Here is an 18,624-nt window from a genome sequence, read left to right as displayed (position 1 = left end):
CGGTAGATAAGGCTTTAAACCAATAAGAGGGGAGGTGGAGGGTTCAGGTAAGGGTAAATTTATAAGTCTAAAGGGAAATTCATGTCTGTAGAGCAGAGTAGTGATTTGGGTAAAAACAAGCTGTGTGTCAGGAAGGGACAGAGTTTAACAAAGGTAATAGGGCATTAGTAACTAAGGTCACATCAGGGAAAAATAGTAAAAGGTTAAAATAAAAGGTGCTATATCTGAATGCATGAAGCATTCGTAACAAAATAGAGGAATTAACGGCACAAATAGAGATAAATGCATTTGATCTAGTAACCATTACTGAGATGGGGTTGCAGGGTGACCAGGTTTGGGAACTAAATATTCCAGGGTACTCGACTTTTAGAAAAGACAGACAAAATGGAAAAGGAGGGTTTGGGGGGTGGGGGGTGGTAGCCCTGATAATATAGGATGATATAAAGGCAGTAGTGAGAAAGGATCTTAACTCAAAATTAGGATGTGGAATCAGTATGGGTGGAGCTAAGAAATACCAAGGGACAGAAAACACTGGTGGGAGTGGTTTATAGGCCTCCTAACAGTAGTTATAGTGTTGGCCAGAGTATAAATTTAGAAATTAGAGCAGTGTGTAACAAGAGTAATGTAATAATTGTGTGGGACTTTAATCTTCATATAGACTGGGTAAACCAAATTGGCAAAAGTAGTTTGGAGGACAAGTTCATGGAATGCATTTGAGACCGTTTTTCTAGAACAATATGTTAAGGAACCAACTAGGGAACAGGCTATTTTAGATCTAGTATCGTGTAAGGAGATAGGGTTAATTAGTAATCTTATAGTTAAGAATCTGCTGGAGCAGAGTGATCGTAATATGATAGAATTTCATATTGAGTTTGAGAGTGATGTAGTTAAGTCCGAAACTAGGATCTTAAATTTAAACAAAGCCAATTACATTGGTATGAGGGACGAGTTGGCTAAGGTAGATTGGGGAATTAGATTAAAAGATATGACTGGAGATAAGCAATGGCGAACATTTAAAGAAATAATTTTCAACGAATATACATTCTATTGAGAAATAAAAATTTCTCAGCAAAAACGATCCAACAGTGGCTAATCAGAGAAGTTAAGAATAGTATTAGATTAAACGAGGCTTACAATGTTGCCAAAAAGAGTTGCAAGCCTGAGGATTGGGAGGGTTTTAGAAATCAGCAAAGGATGACCAGGAAATTGATGGAGGGAGAAAATTGAATGAGAGTAAACTAGCAAGAAATATAAAAACAGATCGTAAGAGCTTCTACAAGCATGTAAAAAGGAAGAGAGTAGCAAAAGTAAAGTTGGGTCTCTTAGAGGCTGAGACAGGAGCAATTATAATGGGGAGTAAGGAAATGGCAGAGACGTTAAACAAATATTTTGTATCTGTCTTCACAGTAGAAGACATAAAAAACATATCGGAAATAGTGGGGAACCAAGGGTCTAATGAGTGAGGCACTTAAAGTAATTAAGATTAGTAAAGAAAAAGTACTGGAGAAATTATAATAGGACTAAAAGCCGACAAATCCCCTGAACCTGATGACCTACATCCCAGGGTGTTAAGAGGTGGCTGCAGAGATGCATTGGTTTTGATCTTCCAGAATTCCCTATATTCTGAATGGTCCCCATGAATTGGAAGGTAGCAAATGTAACCCCGCTATTAAAGAAAGGAGAGAGAAAACCGGGAACTATAGCTCAATTAGCCTGACATCAGTTATAGGGAAAATGCTAGAATCGATTATTAAGGATGTAGTAACGGGGTACTTAAATCATAATATGATTAGGAAGTCAACATTGTTTTATGAAAGGGAAATCATGTTTGACAAATCTATTAGAATTTTTTGATGGTATAACTAGCAGGGTAGATAAGAGGGAACCAGTGGATGTAGTATACTTGGATTTTCAAAAGGCATTCGATAAGGTGCCACACAAGAGGGTTGTTACGCAAGATTAGGGCTCATGGGATTGGGGGTCATGTATTAGCGTGGATTGAAGATTGGTTAACAGACAGAAAACAGAGTAGGAATAAATGGGTCATTTTTGGGTTGGCAGGTTGTAACTAGTGGGGTGCTGCAAGGATTGGTGCTTGGGCCTCAGCTGTTTACAATATATATCAATGACTTAGATGAGGGGACAGAATGTAATGTATCCAAGTTTGCTGATGATACAAAGCTAGGTAGGAAAGTAAGCTGTAAGGAGGATGCAAAGAGACTGCAAAGGATATAGACAGGTTAAGTGAATGGGCGAGAAGGTGGCAGATGGAGTATAATGTGGGGAAATGTGAAATTATCCACTTTGGTAGGAAGAATAGAAAAGCAGAATTTTTTTAAAAGGTGAGAGACTGAGAAATGTTGGTATTCAGAGGGATTTAGATGTCCTTGTACACAAATCATAAAGTTAACATGCAATTAGGAAGGCAAATGGTACGTTAGTCTTTATTGCAAGGGGGTTGGAGTATAAGAGTAAGGAGGTCTTGTTGCAATTACATGGGACTTTGAGACCACACCTGGCGTTTTTGTCTCCTTACCTAAGGAAGGATATGCTTGACTTGGAGGTGCAACGAAGGTTCATTAGATTAATTCCTGGGATGAGAGGGTTGTGCTATGAGGTGAGATTGAGTAGAATGGGCCTATATTCTCTGGAGTTTAGAAGAATGAGAGGTGATCTCATTGAAATGTGTAAAATTCTTAGAGGGCTTGACAGAGTAGATGCTGAGGCTGTTTCCCCTAGCTGAAGTCTAGAACCAGGGTCATAGTCTCAAGATAAGGGGTCGGCCATTTAGGACAGCTGAGGAAAAATTTCTGTACTCAGAAGGCTGTGAATCTTTGGAATTTTCTACCCCAGAGGGCTGTGGATGCTCAGTCATTGAATATATTCAAGACTGAGTGCGGTAGATTTTTGGACACTAAGGGGTAGGGCAGGAAAGTGAAGTTGATGTAGAAGATCAGCCATGATCTTATTGAATGGCGGAGCAGGCTTGAGGGGCCATATGGCCTACTCCTGCTCCTATTTCTTATGTTTTTATGTTCTTAAGATACATACAACCTGCGCAGCATGTCACCAAACTGCAAAACTACAGGGCAAAACTAACCTTGCTGGCATGTTCACACTTTTCCCTGAGGTAGTCATTCTCACACTGGAGCTGCTTCATGTCCAACATGGGAAGCCGAACTCCATCTTCTAAGCACTTTTCTACTTTCTGCTGCAAACTGAACATAGACAGCAAAGGTCATTGACCTGAAACATTAACTCTGTTTCTCTCTCCACAGATGCTGCCTGATCTGCTGAGCGTTTCTAGCATTTTCTGTTTTTATTATAAAGCCATCAATGGTTGACTTATAATGATATCCCATAATATACCCTGAAGGTTGGTTGCTAAAGAAATTTACGTAGCTGCTTATCAAAAATTTTCCATTTTGCATTAGGAATTTGAAACAAAACAAATCAAACACACAATCATTGTCCAAAAAAAATATGGCATTATTTAAAAATAACAAACTACATTGTTGATGTCCTCAAAATCCATAACTGTTCTCTAGGAGAAGTACATTGGCATGACAAAACACATCGGGGGTTATATTGGATAACCCCCAAAACCAGGCGCGGGGGTCGCAGAGCACGATTAACCTGCGACCGGTCGTTGAGATGCAGGCAGCACGTAACATTTGTGCCGCTTGGTGATTTACCTGATAGCTGTGAGCAGCCAGGCCTTGCTATGCTGATAAGTGGCTGCTCACCAGCAGGGGGCCCAGGTATCGCAAGTGGCTAGTACCACTTAAAGGCAGCCTGCACTTCTTAAAGGCAGCCTGCCCCTCTTAGTTGCAAAATATAAAATACGGGTCCACATCGAGTCTGATGGGAGATCAGACATCGCACACGTAAAACACAGATGCAGGTCATGTCCCTATGTTTACAAACGGAGTTATGTTAAAACATTGAATAAAGGTTGCACACTATTAAATCCCACATCCTCCAATCTGCAAGCCAGACCTTACCAATCTGCCGATCTGAGTTTGGACCGGGCCTGCGAGAGAGCATGCACCAAGATTCTCTGATGATGCACTAGAGGCCTTGGTGCAAGAAGTTGACAGAAGGAGAGGCATCCTATATCCGCATGGGGGGCAAAAGGCCCTCCAGACATATGACCCCGAGACAGTAGGGGACGGAGTCAATGCCAGTTGCATACCACCAGGAACATGGATGCAGTGCAGGAAGAAGTTCAATGCTTTGACACTGTCAAGGTGAATGAGTTCAACTGTCAAGTCGCATCTCTTACCAATTTCACCACTAGCCACTGCTCCACACACTACACCCCCCATCACCCACATACCGACAAACTCTTTCAATCAGTACTCAACTCTTCCAATCAGATGCTTCCTCTCTCCCCCACACATTACCACTGTTGCAAGCCGCACACCCACAACTCACAGGTCTCACACACACTGGCAGCTATTCAACCATGACAGGCACATTACTCAAACACCTTGCTGGACACTCAGCGACACACGTCCCGCTTTCTTGCAGGAGAAGATGGCGCATAACAGGAGGCAGCAAGTGGCAGTGGCTCCATGGAACATGAACCTGCTGTCCTCTCTCAGGATGACAGTATTCCTGTCCCACCCCGTAACTCCACCACTGCCCTTGCTGTTGCCTGTCAGCCAGCCAGCCCACTCCCTATAGAGAAGTGTAGATGTGTTTCCTAACTTCACTCCTGCAAGTCCTGGCTCTAATTTTTAGGCTAAGTCTCCTAGTCCTAGTATTCAAGTATAGGAGACCTCCAAAAACAGCCAGAAGCAATAATCCAACAACAAACCTGTAAGTCCTGCATGATCCCCTTGAATAGCGTTTGTGGTGGGGGGAGGGGTCCTCCATGCTGTTTACGACCTGTTCAGCTATGCGAGGTTAAAATCACATCTGTCCCTTTTTAAATCAGTGTTACACACTGATCTACTACATATTCCCCTATTTTACCGGCGTTCATTATCTGCACGTGCGCAAGAGCCTTTACCAAGATGGCATCCAGCGCATGTCACGCTAGAAGTGTGCGCACGCATTTTGGATGCCCTTTTGGGTCAATAGGAGGCCATGTAGCACCTACAAAATGGGCGTTAGGCAGCCGAATTTATAGCCCATTGTGTCCTGAGCTAGCACCAAAGTTTCCAGGATGCCCTTCTGGGGAAAGAGCCTCTGCCTACCCCAAAGATGGTCACCGACTTAGGGGGAGGCTGGGTTGAGGGCAGGGACACTGAACACTGGAGGTCCTGCAGCTTTGTGGGCTGAAGGGGGACTTTCCAGCACCCTAATGCATATAAAGGCATAAAATCAATCTTTGAACAAATATTACCTTTGTACTGCGGTGACTAACTCCTTTTCCTTCCTCTTCTGACTCTCCAGAAGTACCTCCTTCTCTCTGCAAAGGATTCGATTCTCTCCTAGCTTTTTCTCCAAATCTTTGAGTGTGTCCTGAAATTGCTCATTTTTATCTTCCAGGATCGTAAGCTGTGATGGCAACATCAAGAGTGTAACAATCAGCAGTATTTTACTTATAGTCAATAAATTACAGGTATTACGTTATGCTGTATGGCATTATGCCATGTTATGGGGTATCACCTCTATCAAGTGCAAGGAGCTCATGGACTTCTTTATCACTAAGATTGGGACCATCAGTTCAAATGCCTCTGCTGCTTTCTCCCTTCCCCTTGTCCACCAAGCCAAATCTTTTCTCAGCCACCCCCCACTAGCACTGAACCCACATCCCTCTTCCATCTCACGCCCTCTCCTAGCTGATCTCATCCATGAAACCCACCTGCTGCTCCCTTGACCCTATTCCCACTTCCTGATCCCCATGCTGGCTGACATTGTAAATGGTTCCCTCTCCTTGGGCATTCAAATTTTGTCGTCATCACCCCGTCCTCAAAAAGCCAACCTTGCACCCATCTGTCCTTGCAAACTTCTCGCACCCCTACATCTGCCCATGCCATTGTCACCTTCAGACTTGACTATTTCAATGCTCTCCTGACTAGTCTCCAATGCTCCACCCTCCGTAAACCTCAGCTCATCCAAAACACCGTGCCTGTGTCCTATCCTGCACCAAATCTCATTTGCCCATCATCCCTGTTATCGGAGAGTTATATTGGTTCCTGGTTCCCCCAGTGCCTCAAATTTAAAATTCTCATTCTCGTGTTTAAATCTCTCCAATGTCTTTCTCCTCCCCAGTCCTTGAACACATTGTTACCTCCCAAATAAGTGCTCATTTCTCCTGCAACTACCTGTTTGAATTTCTACAATCAGATTTCCAACCCACCTACAGCACAAATATGGCCCTAACCCAAGTCATAAATGATGTTCTCTATGACTGTGGTGCATTATCCCATGTCGTGCTCCTTGACCTCTCTGCAGCCTTTGACACTGTCAACCAGACCAACCCCCTCCAAGATCACTCTTTTCTAGTGCCCAGCATTTGCTTGTTTCCACTTTTACTAACTGTAGCCAGAGCATCTCGAACAATGATTCTGCTTCCCACCCTCGCACTGTCACTTCCGAAGTCCCCAAGGATCTATCTTTGGGCTTCTTTTCTTCCTTGTCTACCTGCTGCCTCTTTGTGACATCATTCACATACATAGTGAGCTGATGAGACCCAGCTCTACCTTTCCACTACCTCTCCTGACCCCTCCACAGCCTCTCTGACAGGCTGCTTATCCAACATCCAGTCTTGGATGCATTGCAATTTCCTCGTAAAACATTGGGAAGACTGAAGCCATCGGCTTTGGACTCTGCCACAAACTCTGCATCCTTGCCACCAACTCCAGGCCCCTCCCTGGAACTGTCTCAAGCTGAACCAGACTATTTGCAACCTCATCATTCTATTTAACCCGAAACTGAGTTTACGACCCCGTTCCTCTCCATCACAAAGAGCCCCTACTTTCACCTCCATAAACATCTCCTGCCTCCACCTCTACCCATGCTTTTGTCACCCCCAGACTGGACTATTCTAATGCTCTGCTGGACAGCCTCCCATACACAACCCTCCATAAACTTCAGCTCAGCCAAAAATCTGCATCTGTATCCTATCCTGCACCAAGTTCCATTCAACCATCATCCCTACCCACGCAGAGCTATTTTGGTCCCTGGTGTCTAAAATGTAAAATTCTCATCCCCATGTTAAAATTCCTTCATGGCTTCCCCCCTCCCTATCTCTGTAACCTCCTTCAGTTCTACAACACCGCACCCCCACCGAATTTTCCTTTCCTCTGACTCCCCTTGTGCAACCCCTCTCCCTTTGCCACACCATTGGCAGCCGTGCCTTCATCCATTTAGATCCTACAAATGGGAATTCCTTCCCAAATCCCTCAATCGCTCCACCTCCTTTAAGACCCTTCCTAAAGCCCACCTCTCTGGCCAAGCTTTCGGTCAATCTTCTTACTATCTCCTTCTTTGGCTTATCATCTTTCCTGTGAAGCACCTTGGGATAATTTTTGATATTAAATGCATTATATAAATGCAGGTGGTTGTTCTTGTTATTATTGGTACTGTGTGTAATTACATTTTGTAACATTTTGAGATATTTGGTCTGGAATAGATTTTGGTTTAATTTATATCATGAAGTTATATTGGGTTCACAAAAGGTTAACTTCCAGAGCGACACAAGCTACCTGGAATTTTTAGGAAAAATTAGTTGAAATATGAGACAAATCAGCCATCTTAGAGGTTTGAATTATCACAAACCACATCTGTTTTGAGACAGTGGAGGCCACTGAGCACATTCCAGAGCTGTTTACATATTTAATATTAACTGGTCTTCATTTAATACAACCAGTGAGGGAGCTTAGTTAAACAGACAATGTAGTTGCCATAGCTCCCACACCAGTGGTGGTAGCTATGATTGGCAGCTTGATGAGCCAATCCTCAACACACAGAACTGAGAGAGGGGTCAAAGCTCAGGTTTTGTCTCCGCCCACCTCATCTGCTTGCCGCCTCAACCCAAATTTTGAGTGTTTTATGTAAGGGGTGGAAACCCAACGGATCCGGATTCCATCTCAAAATCCAGTCTCCTAGCAGCTGATTTGCATTCGCTCTGTCCTCCTCGTCCCTGTATTTTGGGACCTTGGTCACTTTAATCTTAATTTCCTTCAATTAAGCTAACACAATTAGTTACCTTCCATTAGTGCTGTTTGAGAATTTTTTAAAAAAATTATTGAACTGTTTAATGAGAAAACTGTCAACTGGTTTTGGAGGCCAGAGATAGATACCAATTACCCTCTTTCTCACGATGGTTCAGAAGTTTGAAAGGTATGATATCTGTAGTTTAGGCCTTCATAGTTTGTTGCCCAGAAACATGACACTATGCCAACAGACGGTCATAGCTGCCTGAGAAATAAGCAGAGCCTATGGAGAGTAGAAGCCGCCAGAAAAAGAACAGTTCAGGTCAGCTTGCTTTCAGCTATTCTTAAATAAATTTATGGTGGATCTTCATTAGCGACAAAAAAGACCTAATTAGAATGCAAAGGGAGTCTACAGAGATGGTTGTATTTGTAGCTGAATTTGCTTAATTAAGCACACTTTTGAGCTGCAGATGTGCAAATGTCTATAACGACAGTAATAAAGCATTCTACAACTGTTTCCTTAGAATAATTTGCTTCTAAAATCTAATTAAAATCAGTTGGTAACTACCCATGCTGAAAGCCTCATTTAGTTATTCCAGCCTCATAGACTGAGACATATAGATAAATGACTTCTATGTTGTTGAGTTTGAATTACACATTACAGCCAAATCTCAGCATATTCTTTCTTTGAGTGTCTAATGCCTATTTGCACCCAATCCATAAATATGACAGCTATCACTGTTCAGTATTTTTCAGAATAAAGACTTGCTTGTTGAAGTATATATGTGTAATAATTGGTAATAAAGGTTCTATTTCACATTACAGTGGCTCAATTTGTACATAATGTATTTTGCATTAGGTTTAGTTGCAGAAGACCAGTTCCCTTGAGGGCAGGGAAAATCTAATTGCAAATGATATTGGTACTGTTATAATGGAATAATAGAAGCTGCAAAATTACGGAGAACATTTAGTTTCATTAAATGATAATCAAAGTGATTCTTTCTTGTTGAATTATACTTAATTCTTAGATTTTTAAATAATTAAAAATGAAAGATTAATTCCCATGCCATATACTTTAATTGGTTTTACATGTTGGTGAAAATCAGGTCTACCTTCAAATGGTATGAGAAATTTGCCATAATTGGGAGCAAGTTGGTTGTTTTTGGTTAGCCTTCAAATTAATTGATGCTTGCTTGGTAGCCAGAGGGCAGGAGGGGGGTGGGGGTGGGGGTGGGCTTTGCTCATATGACCCCTGATACTCAACTTTAGGAATTTTCAGAAGACTGTATTGCTCTCTGGCACCAGGAGCCCAAATCTCTGGCTGGATTCTGGGTTCTCTAACAAATGGCTCAGTATTCTGAAAATGGCCATTCCATAAAACATGGGGTAAATTTTTGTTTTTTACCGCATGGGTAGTAACCTGGCAGGGAGGATCATCCGCCCGTTATAGAACACACCCAATTATCATTCCATTGAAAATCAGGCAAATTCTATAATGGATGGGCGAACCACTCGGCCAGATTACTGGCCACACTGTGAAGACAAAAATTGACCTCTATGCCACAATGCATAATTACGAACGGATTTGTGTCCATTATGGATGTCAAGCAGTATGCTAATGAACAGTTGGACAATCACCACAATTCAATGTTACTTTCAAAGAATGTGATGGAGATATAAAAGAAAACCAGGATTGTTGAATATATATGTGTATATATACATCTGAAATAATTATAGAAAATCCTGGAAAACCGAGCTGACATGGTCAAAATTGTAATTCATTTTATAGGACTTACAAAACAATTGTGATGGGGCGAAGAGCAGGAAACGGTAAAAAATCTGGATATCCTAACTACATAGATAAGGAAGGAGTGATTGGGTCTTTACAGCCTATTAATAGATTTTAAAATGTTCCAATGCAATGTTAAATGCTGTATATCACATGGTTCTGCTACAGAATTCTGCCCAAATGTTAATGTATCTTTCTCTGTTAGTTACTTTTTATTCGTTCATGGGATGTGGGTGTCGCTGGCAAGGCCAGCATTTATTGCCCATCCCTAATTGCCCTTGAGAAGGTGGTGGTGAGCTGCCTTCTTGAACCGCTGCAGTCTATGTGGTGAAGGTTCTCCCACAGTGCTGTTAGGTAGGGAGTTCCAGGATTTTGACCCAGCAACTATGAAGGAACAGCGATATATTTCCAAGTCGGGGTGGTGTGTGACTTGGAGGGGAACGTGCAGGTGGTGTTGTTCCCATGTGCCTGCTGCCCTTGTCCTTCTAGGTGGTAGAGGTCGCGAGTTTGGGAGGTGCTGTTGAAGAAGCCTTGGCGAGTTGCTGCTGTGCATCCTGTTGAAACTAACTGGCCCCTCGTGCATTTCCAGTATTTTCTATATTTATTTCAGATTCAATGTACCGTACAGTCAAAAATAATATACAATAATAAAATAAAAACAGAAAACGCTGGAAACATTCAGCCGGTCAGGCAGCATCTGTGGAGAGAGAAACAGAGTTAACGTTTCAGGCCGATGACCTTTTGTCAGAACAGTTTTTATGAAAGGTCATCGACCTTAAACGTTAACTCTGTTTCCAGCATTTTCTGTTTTTAGTTCAGATTTCCAGCATCTGCAGTATTAGGCTTTTTTGAAAATAATATACAATATCTGGGAAGTAGTTTTAAAATTACAATTGCTAAAAAATAAGTGTGCATGGTCATTTGAATTTAACAAATGTTTGTCCAAATTCTGAAACTCCATCAATGACCCTCTAGCTCTTTTACCTGCTGGCTCTGGCTCTGAAAGACATCCAAGGTGGGCAGGTCAGCGAGGTACTTCTCCAGGGTTTCTATTCTCTGCTGCCTCTCTTGGCTTTGCTCAGATTCCTTTTGCAGCTTCTTTTTAAGACTGCTGATATATTTGTCACGTGCTTTCACCTGAAGCATAGTAAATAATTATTAATGAGAACCCAACATTTCAATACCACATGGATTAGTGATAATGGTTCTCTGGTACTCGAGTCGGCGATTGGCACTGCTGGATAGGGGGAGTGGAGGAGAATAAATGAGCATTAATGACCAGAATTTCACGTTAATCATTGTTACCAGTTCCACATTCTAGATGTGGCTTATGGATATTCCATAAATTTAAATGACTGGATGCTTTACTCAACTGCATTTCAATTTAGCTTTCCTGAAGATTCATGGAAATATAATAAGGTAATCAATTCTTTAGGAGCATTTAGAAGCTTCAAAGGGCAGTGATCCTGATCTTGCTGGTTGTGACCTTTTATTTATGCTTCTGCATATTTAATACCATATATCTTAAATGCTTACTTTTTTGTGCACTCACTTTCTTGATCAATGTAGTTCTGACAGAAGTGTAAGCATTTGCGAATTTAATGTATGGTACTTTTACATTGCAACAGGGTTTTGAGTATCTACACCATGTTTAGCAGTGAGTGAAGCGAGGGATTGTCTATTCACATTGCTGTGAAGTTGGGAATGGGAAAGATTCATGCATGCTCATCACTCTCCAAATTCCAGTGAGGCTTTTAAGCACTAAAAAACAGCCAGCGATTTCATCAGGTTTCTTTTAATCTTTAAAATGCACACATTCATGCCAAACTAGCAAAAGCTGACCAACAATGTCAAAAACCTCAAGTCCCCAAAAAGCTGACAACTCATGAACCTATGACATATAGTTACACTGATAGTGCAGTGTGATATGGGCATGTCAAAAGTTCAACTGCAGAAATACCCAACAATCCATCACTTAAATAGCAGAAGACTGTAGCAAAAAATTAAGGATTTTCCTTTGTTTCTTGTGGCAACATTGCAGACTACTGTGGATATGTACTGGTACTCTCTGTTACTAAATCTAGTTGCTACATTGCCTTCAAAGTGTTTTTATGGATATCACCATGACATAGAGACACTGGGAATTTCCTTCGAGCTGCTCCCACTCTGCCACTGCTGCACTTCTGACAAAGTTACAATGGCAGAACAAGAGCAGCTTCATAGAAATTCATGGCCACACTAGGCCCTTCTCTCCTTCCCGTTCACACTGGAGTTCTTTTTCTTCATGGACAGTTCACACTGGCACTTTACTTTCTCCTCCTCATCCTCCAATTCATGCTGGCACTCTTATTCTTCCCTCAGTTCATGCTGGCACTGTTCTTCTCCTCCCCCTCTCCCTCTCTAGATCATGCTTGCAATATTCCCTCACCATATTATGCTGGAACTCTTTGCTCTCCACCCCAGTTCATGCTGCCATTCTTCTTTGTGTGGAGCTCAGCGAGTCCTGGAGGATGAAAAATCCTGTAAGGCCACTGACCAATGTGGCTAAATTCAAGGTATGCACTTCTGATGGTGAAGCTCTAATCGGGAGCACAAATTGATAAATTTATCCTACTAAACACATGGAGCAGCAACCCTTCCTCCCCAAACTCTTGAGAATTGGTTGAATTATGGATTATCCCTAAGATATCTGACATTTTAATAAACTGAAGAACCCTATAGAATACATCTAGATTTTAGGAACAAATTTCCTAAGATCTTGTTGAACAAAATTCAATTTGTCAGGATCTCTGTTTTTACTTAACAAAACCTCGGGATAATATCAAGGCTCAGTTGCACTTTTTGATGCTTTGCTTTGTTTTATTGGTTCTATAAATCATCTGTAGTCAAATAGTTTTACCTTCTCCTCCATTTTCTTTGTATCTTCCATGTATTTTTGTGTGTTTTTCCTGAGGCACTCATTGAGACGTACAATCTCAAGCTCAACTGTAGACAACTTTTGCAGTAGGTCTTTCTTTCCATTGTCAACCACTTTGGATGTTTCTGTAAGGTGGGTGTGTCTTACATTCTCGCATGGAGATTCATGCTGCTGAAAGAAAAAGATTTCCACTTTTTAAAAGAAATTCATGTTCTGTGTTCTTGGTTTTTTTTTTCATTACATCCTATCTTGTAATATAAGGAAGTAGAGTCAGGACACTTTGGATATTTAACCATACTGCAAAAAGGAGAAAGATTTCAGCAGGAGGTAATTTTGAGTCCACTGGTGGGGAGTCTTGTTTCTGGTTAGAAAATTGTGGGCAGTGCATGCCTGCATCTCTGATTTGGGCTATCAGCAGCCAAGGCTCTCCATTGAGGCCATTCGGTCTAACAGGTCTATGCATGTGTTTATGCTCCCACCTTATTTCATCTCACCCTATCAACATATCAAAGGAGAAGGGGGAACTTTTTCAATGTCTAAGCACAGGTCCTGAAATGGAAACTTTAGTCTTACAGTAAAATATAGCAGAGAATATTGACATGCTAAAGTGCTGTGGTATATGTCAGGATTGTCTTTGAGAGATACTATTCCCATACACTGAGCTCCCAATCTGAGCTACGCTAGCAAGAGAAAGGAGCAAGTGGAGAGGAGGTGCCCTCCTACAGAGTCGGAGGGGACAAATTGATGGGTTTGTGGTGGGTGACTGTTGTGATAGAAGTTTAAGAACAGGTCTCTCTGCCTTTTGTTTACCCCCTCTTTTTTTCTCATTTACCTAGGAAAGAGAGTCCTCCACTCCAGAATGGCCCAGATCTTAAAAATCGCTACATTTTTTGTGACTTGCAGATGTTGAAAAAAAATCATGTGTTGACAATTCTGCAAATGTAATTTTTAGTATTGTAAGGGTGGCCAATAATGAATTAAGGGGTCACATTATATCAACTTCCCAAATTATATTCATTATTTGAATCCTGAAATTGGACTACTGACTTTACTTCACTGCTTCACTGGCAGCTAGTATTATTTACAGTGCCATTCAAGTGATGAGTCCACCAGATCAGGAGGCATGGACGAGGAAGCAAGCTTCTGAAGTGGATTGAAAACTAGCAAAGCTAGAGCAAGTGATGGAAGTTTGTAAATAGAGCTGTCAACATGGCCATTGAGCACTAATGGTTTGCCAAAGGGATCAGTGCTGAGACCATTGCTGTTTACAGTGTGGATAATGATTTGAACCCAGGACAGCAGCAAAACTGTCTAAATTTGCAGATGACACAAAATTAGGGACAGGGTTTCAAACAATAGGTAACTGAATAACTAAATACAAAGTAATTTGGGTAAGTTGGCCAGGTGGGATGTTAAGTGACCAATGGCATTTAATATGGACAAATGCAAGTAAATAAGAGCAGGATAGGCAAATAAACATTGAGAAAATAAACTAAAGGACACAATACTGCAGAAGGATTGGTGGTTAGATGACTGAAATCAATGGTGTAATATGCAGCAGCAGTAAGGAAAGCTAACTGGATCCTAGGATGTAGTCGGATAGTTGGAGCACAAATCGCAGGAGGTGATAATGTGTCTGCACAAAGCACTGGTGCGGGCAGACCTGGAGTATTGTGCACAATCCTGGTTGTCATACTACAGCAAGGAGATGTGAACGTTGGAGGCAGTGAAAAGGGTAAACAAGATTAAGGCAAATCTCATTTTAAAAAAAGGCACCTTTAACAATGTAGTAGCCCTCAGTCTTGGACTGAAGTGTTAACTTCGGTTAAGTGCTCAAGTTCATAATGGGGCTTTAAACCCATAACCATGTGACTCAGAGGCAAGAGTGCTACCAACTAAACCAAGCTGACACAATGAGGGTGAATAAAGAAGAAACAAATAACTTACATTTACATAGTGACTTTCATAACCTCAGGATGGCCCAACATGCTTTGCAGCCATTGAAATGCTTTTGAAGTGTCGTCAGGGGAATGTGGCTACCAATTAGTGCACAGCCAGGTCCCACAAACAGCAATGAAGTAATGACTTCTCTTGAATTAATAAATTGTTTTGATGGTGTTGGTTGAGGAATAAATGTTGGCCAGGATACCAGAACTCCCCTGATTTTCTTTGAATAGTACCATGGGATCTTCTATGTCCACTTGAGAGGGCGGACAGGTCCTCAGCTTAACATCTCATCCAAAAGATGGTACTTCCTCCCTTAGTGCTGCACTGAAATGTCATAGAGTCATAGAGTTATACAGCACGGATAGAGGCCCTTCGGCTCATCGTGTCCGCGCCGGCCATCAGCCCTGTCTACTCTAATCCCATATTCCAGCATTTGGTCCGTAGCCTTGTATGCTATGGCATTTCAAGTGCTCATCCAAATGCTTCTTGAATGTTGTGAGGGTTCCTGCCTCCACAACCCTTTCAGGCAGTGAGTTCCAGACTCCAACCACCCTCTGGGTGAAAAAGTTCTTTCTCAAATCCCCTCTAAACCTCCCGCCTTTTACCTTGAATCTATGTCCCCTTGTTATAGAACCCTCAACGAAGGGAAAAAGCTCCTTAGTATCCATCCTATCTGTGCCCCTCATAATTTTGTACACCTCAATCATGTCCCCCCTCAGCCTCCTCTGCTCCAAGGAAAACAAACCCAATCTTCCCAGTCTCTCTTCATAGCTGAAGCGCTCCAGCCCTGGTAACATCCTGGTGAATCTCCTCTGCACCCTCTCCAAAGCGATCACATCCTTCCTGTAGTGTGGCGACCAGAACTGCACACAGTACTCCAGCTGTGGCCTAACCAGTGTTTTATACAGCTCCATCATAACCTCCTTGCTCTTATATTCTATGCCTCGGCTAATAAAGGCAAGTATCCCATATGCCTTCTTTACCACCTTATCTACCTGTTCCGCCGCCTTCAGGGATCTGTGAACTTGCACACCAAGATCCCTCTGACCCTCTGTCTTGCCTAGGGTCCTCCCATTCATTGTGTATTCCCTTGCCTTGTTAGTCCCTCCAAAGTGCATCACCTCGCACTTTTCCGGGTTAAATTCCATTTGCCACTGTTCCGCCCATCTGACCAACCCATCTATATCGTCCTGCAGACTGAGGCTATCCTCCTCGCTATTTACCACCCTACCAATCTTTGTATCATCAGCGAACTTACTGATCATACCTTTTACATTCATATCCAAGTCGTTAATGTAGACCACAAACAGCAAGGGACCCAGCACCGATCCCTGTGGTACCCCACTGGCCACAGGCTTCCAGTCACAAAAACAACCTTCGACCATCACCCTCTGCCTTCTGCCACTAAGCCAGTTTTGTATCCAAAGTGCCAAGGCACCCTGGATTCCATGGGCTCGTACCTTCTTGACCAGTCTCCTGTGGGGGACTTTATCGAAGGCCTTACTGAAATCCATGTATACCACATCCACTGCGTTACCCTCATCCACACGCCTAGTCACCCCCTCAAAAAATTCAATCAAATTAGTCAGACATGATCTTCCCTTGACAAAGCCATGTTGACTATCCCTGATTAATCCTTGCTTCTCCAAGTGGAGACTAATTTTGTCCTTCAGAATTTTTTCCAATAATTTTCCTACCACTGATGTTAGGCTCACTGGCCTGTAGTTCCCTGGTTTTTCCCTACTCCCCTTCTTGAATAATGGTATTACATTAGCGGTTCTCCAGTCCTCTGGCACATCCCCTGTGGCCAGAGAGGTTCTGAATATATGTGTCAGAGCCCCCGCAATCTCCTCCTTTGCCTCACACAGTAGCCTGGGATACATTTCGTCCGGGCCTGGGGATTTATCCCTTTTTAGGCCTGCTAAAACCGCCAATACCTCCTCCCGCTCGATGTTCATATGTTCGAGTATATCACAGTCCCCCTACCGTATTTCTATGTCTACATCGTCCTTCTCCATAGTGAAAACAGATGCAAAAAATTCATTTAGAACCCCTCCTACATCTGCCGGCTCCACACACAGATTGCCATTTTTGTCCCTAATGGGCCCTATTTTTTCCCGAGTCATCCTCTTACCCTTAATATACTTATAAAACATCTTAGGATTTTCCTTTATTTTGCTCGCCAGTGTTATTTCATGGCCCCTCCTTGGTCTCCTAATTTCTTTTTTAAGTATCCCCCTGCACTTTTTGTACTCCTCTAGGGTTTCCTCCGTCTTTAGCCTTTTGTATCTGCCAAAAGCCCTCCTTTTTTTCCTAATCCATTCTCGTATATCCCCTGACATCCAAGGTTCCCTGGAGTTCTTGGAACCACCCTTGACCTTTACGGGAACATGTTGCCATTGTCAGCCTAGATTATGTGTTCAAGTCTCTGGAGTGGGGCTTGAACCCACAAACTTCTGCCTCAGAGGCAAGAGTATTGCTGCTGAGCCTAGGCTGACACATGAATAGCCTGGGTTTACTTATGAATGAATGGAGAAAATAATTCATTTTGACAGCAAATAATTGTTGGTGCTATGGGTAAAAGTACTGATGTAGATCCTCACTGAATATGACTTTTGTGCATCATTACTGGGTTAAAATTTAAGAGATCTCCGAGGGTCCAAGTTGCATCCTGAGCCTGGTCCCAGTTGTAGCCCACTTACAAAAATCGGCAACGTAACCCACCTGATCTCACCAGCATCACCAATGAAGTCTCTCTCAGAACCAGGGGCACAGGAATTCCTATCATTAAGAGCCTTTGCTCCAGCCCCAGCTCCATCCTACACTGTTGGTTTGTAATGGGCAGGCAGAGGCTCAGTGCCTTCCAAGGCCCGGGAACCCCCCAATATGAGACCAGGATCTGTCGTATCCAGGTCCCGGTCTAATTTCCTGTCAGAGTTACAGCAAAGAATACACCAGAAGGGCCACAGATATTTGGGCCCTATGTATTGTATTATATTAGTATCGTACAGTTCAGAATTACCTGTGTTTTCATCACGAGCGCAGGGTCACACCGTTCCAAAAGTGCTTTTTGTGCTCTGAATTCATTTTCTTGTATTTTTTGCTGAAGTTGGAAAATCTGCTGCTTCTGGCTAAAAATAAAATGAAAACTGGGAGTCAAACAGCAAGTTCTTTGATTTTAAATTTCCACATGAGCCTCCGAACAAAGCATTATTGCTTCTGTCATCACTCCTCTCTAGTCCTTTAAATCCTAATGACCTTTCTCTAGGCCTGCTTCATAAATCCATTGTGAAGTAGATTTATATATGTGGCAACTAGTGCAAATAACATGAAGTTCAGCTGGGTAATCTCAGTTTCCAGTAATCAGTAAAGTGTAGAAGCCAATTGTGATATCTTTACTAGAACAATAATATCTCACCAATAAATGTAAAAACAGCAAGAAACACTGCAACAAAGGCTAATACGTTATGGAGCTACACTGTGTCCATAAAACTGCTGGGGGCTGTAAAAAAAATAAGCAATTTGATCAATCTCTTGAACTGTTTTATGACTGCAATAAGCAAAGCTACCTTTTTTTAACTGCCAGATAGTGCTTCCCAGATAACTGAGATAAAAGTTTTCAGCAGCCTTTGGGAAACTTTGGAGAAGTTATAGGAATGACAGAGATAAAAAGAAAAAACACAAATGCTGAAACTATGTATATAGGCCCGGAATTTCTCCCACACTCCCAAGCTGCTATAATGGACATAAGAGCACTGTGAAAACTGGTCTGACTCTCCTGGTGTTAATGGCCCCACACATTACTCAAATGGGTGACTCCACTATACTTGGCATTGGGTTGGAATCAGTGTCAGGGAAAT

General features: G+C 42.3%; 1 protein-coding gene across 3 annotated transcripts in view; it reads right to left on the bottom strand.

Moving 5' to 3' along the window:
* Window positions 1-18,624, bottom strand: part of cep85l (centrosomal protein 85, like) — a 274,781-nt gene that overhangs the window by 14,097 nt on the left and 242,060 nt on the right. For 2 of the 3 annotated variants that reach the window (XM_067984681.1, XM_067984679.1), the window contains exons 5-9: window positions 17,787-17,895; window positions 12,800-12,988; window positions 10,885-11,037; window positions 5,354-5,508; window positions 3,101-3,218 (exon numbers count right to left, since the gene is read on the bottom strand). In XM_067984681.1, coding sequence (XP_067840782.1) covers window positions 3,101-3,218; window positions 5,354-5,508; window positions 10,885-11,037; window positions 12,800-12,988; window positions 17,787-17,895 — 724 coding nt within the window. The remainder of the gene's footprint in view (window positions 1-3,100; window positions 3,219-5,353; window positions 5,509-10,884; window positions 11,038-12,799; window positions 12,989-17,786; window positions 17,896-18,624) is intronic. The other variant, XM_067984680.1, reaches the window with a different exon arrangement.

The sequence above is a fragment of the Heptranchias perlo genome, chromosome 5 (genome assembly GCF_035084215.1).
Source record: "Heptranchias perlo isolate sHepPer1 chromosome 5, sHepPer1.hap1, whole genome shotgun sequence".
In the NCBI taxonomy this organism is placed as follows: domain Eukaryota; kingdom Metazoa; phylum Chordata; class Chondrichthyes; order Hexanchiformes; family Hexanchidae; genus Heptranchias; species Heptranchias perlo.
The sequence above is the reverse complement of the archived record's forward strand: the minus strand, read 5'-3'. Positions and strand labels throughout refer to the sequence as shown.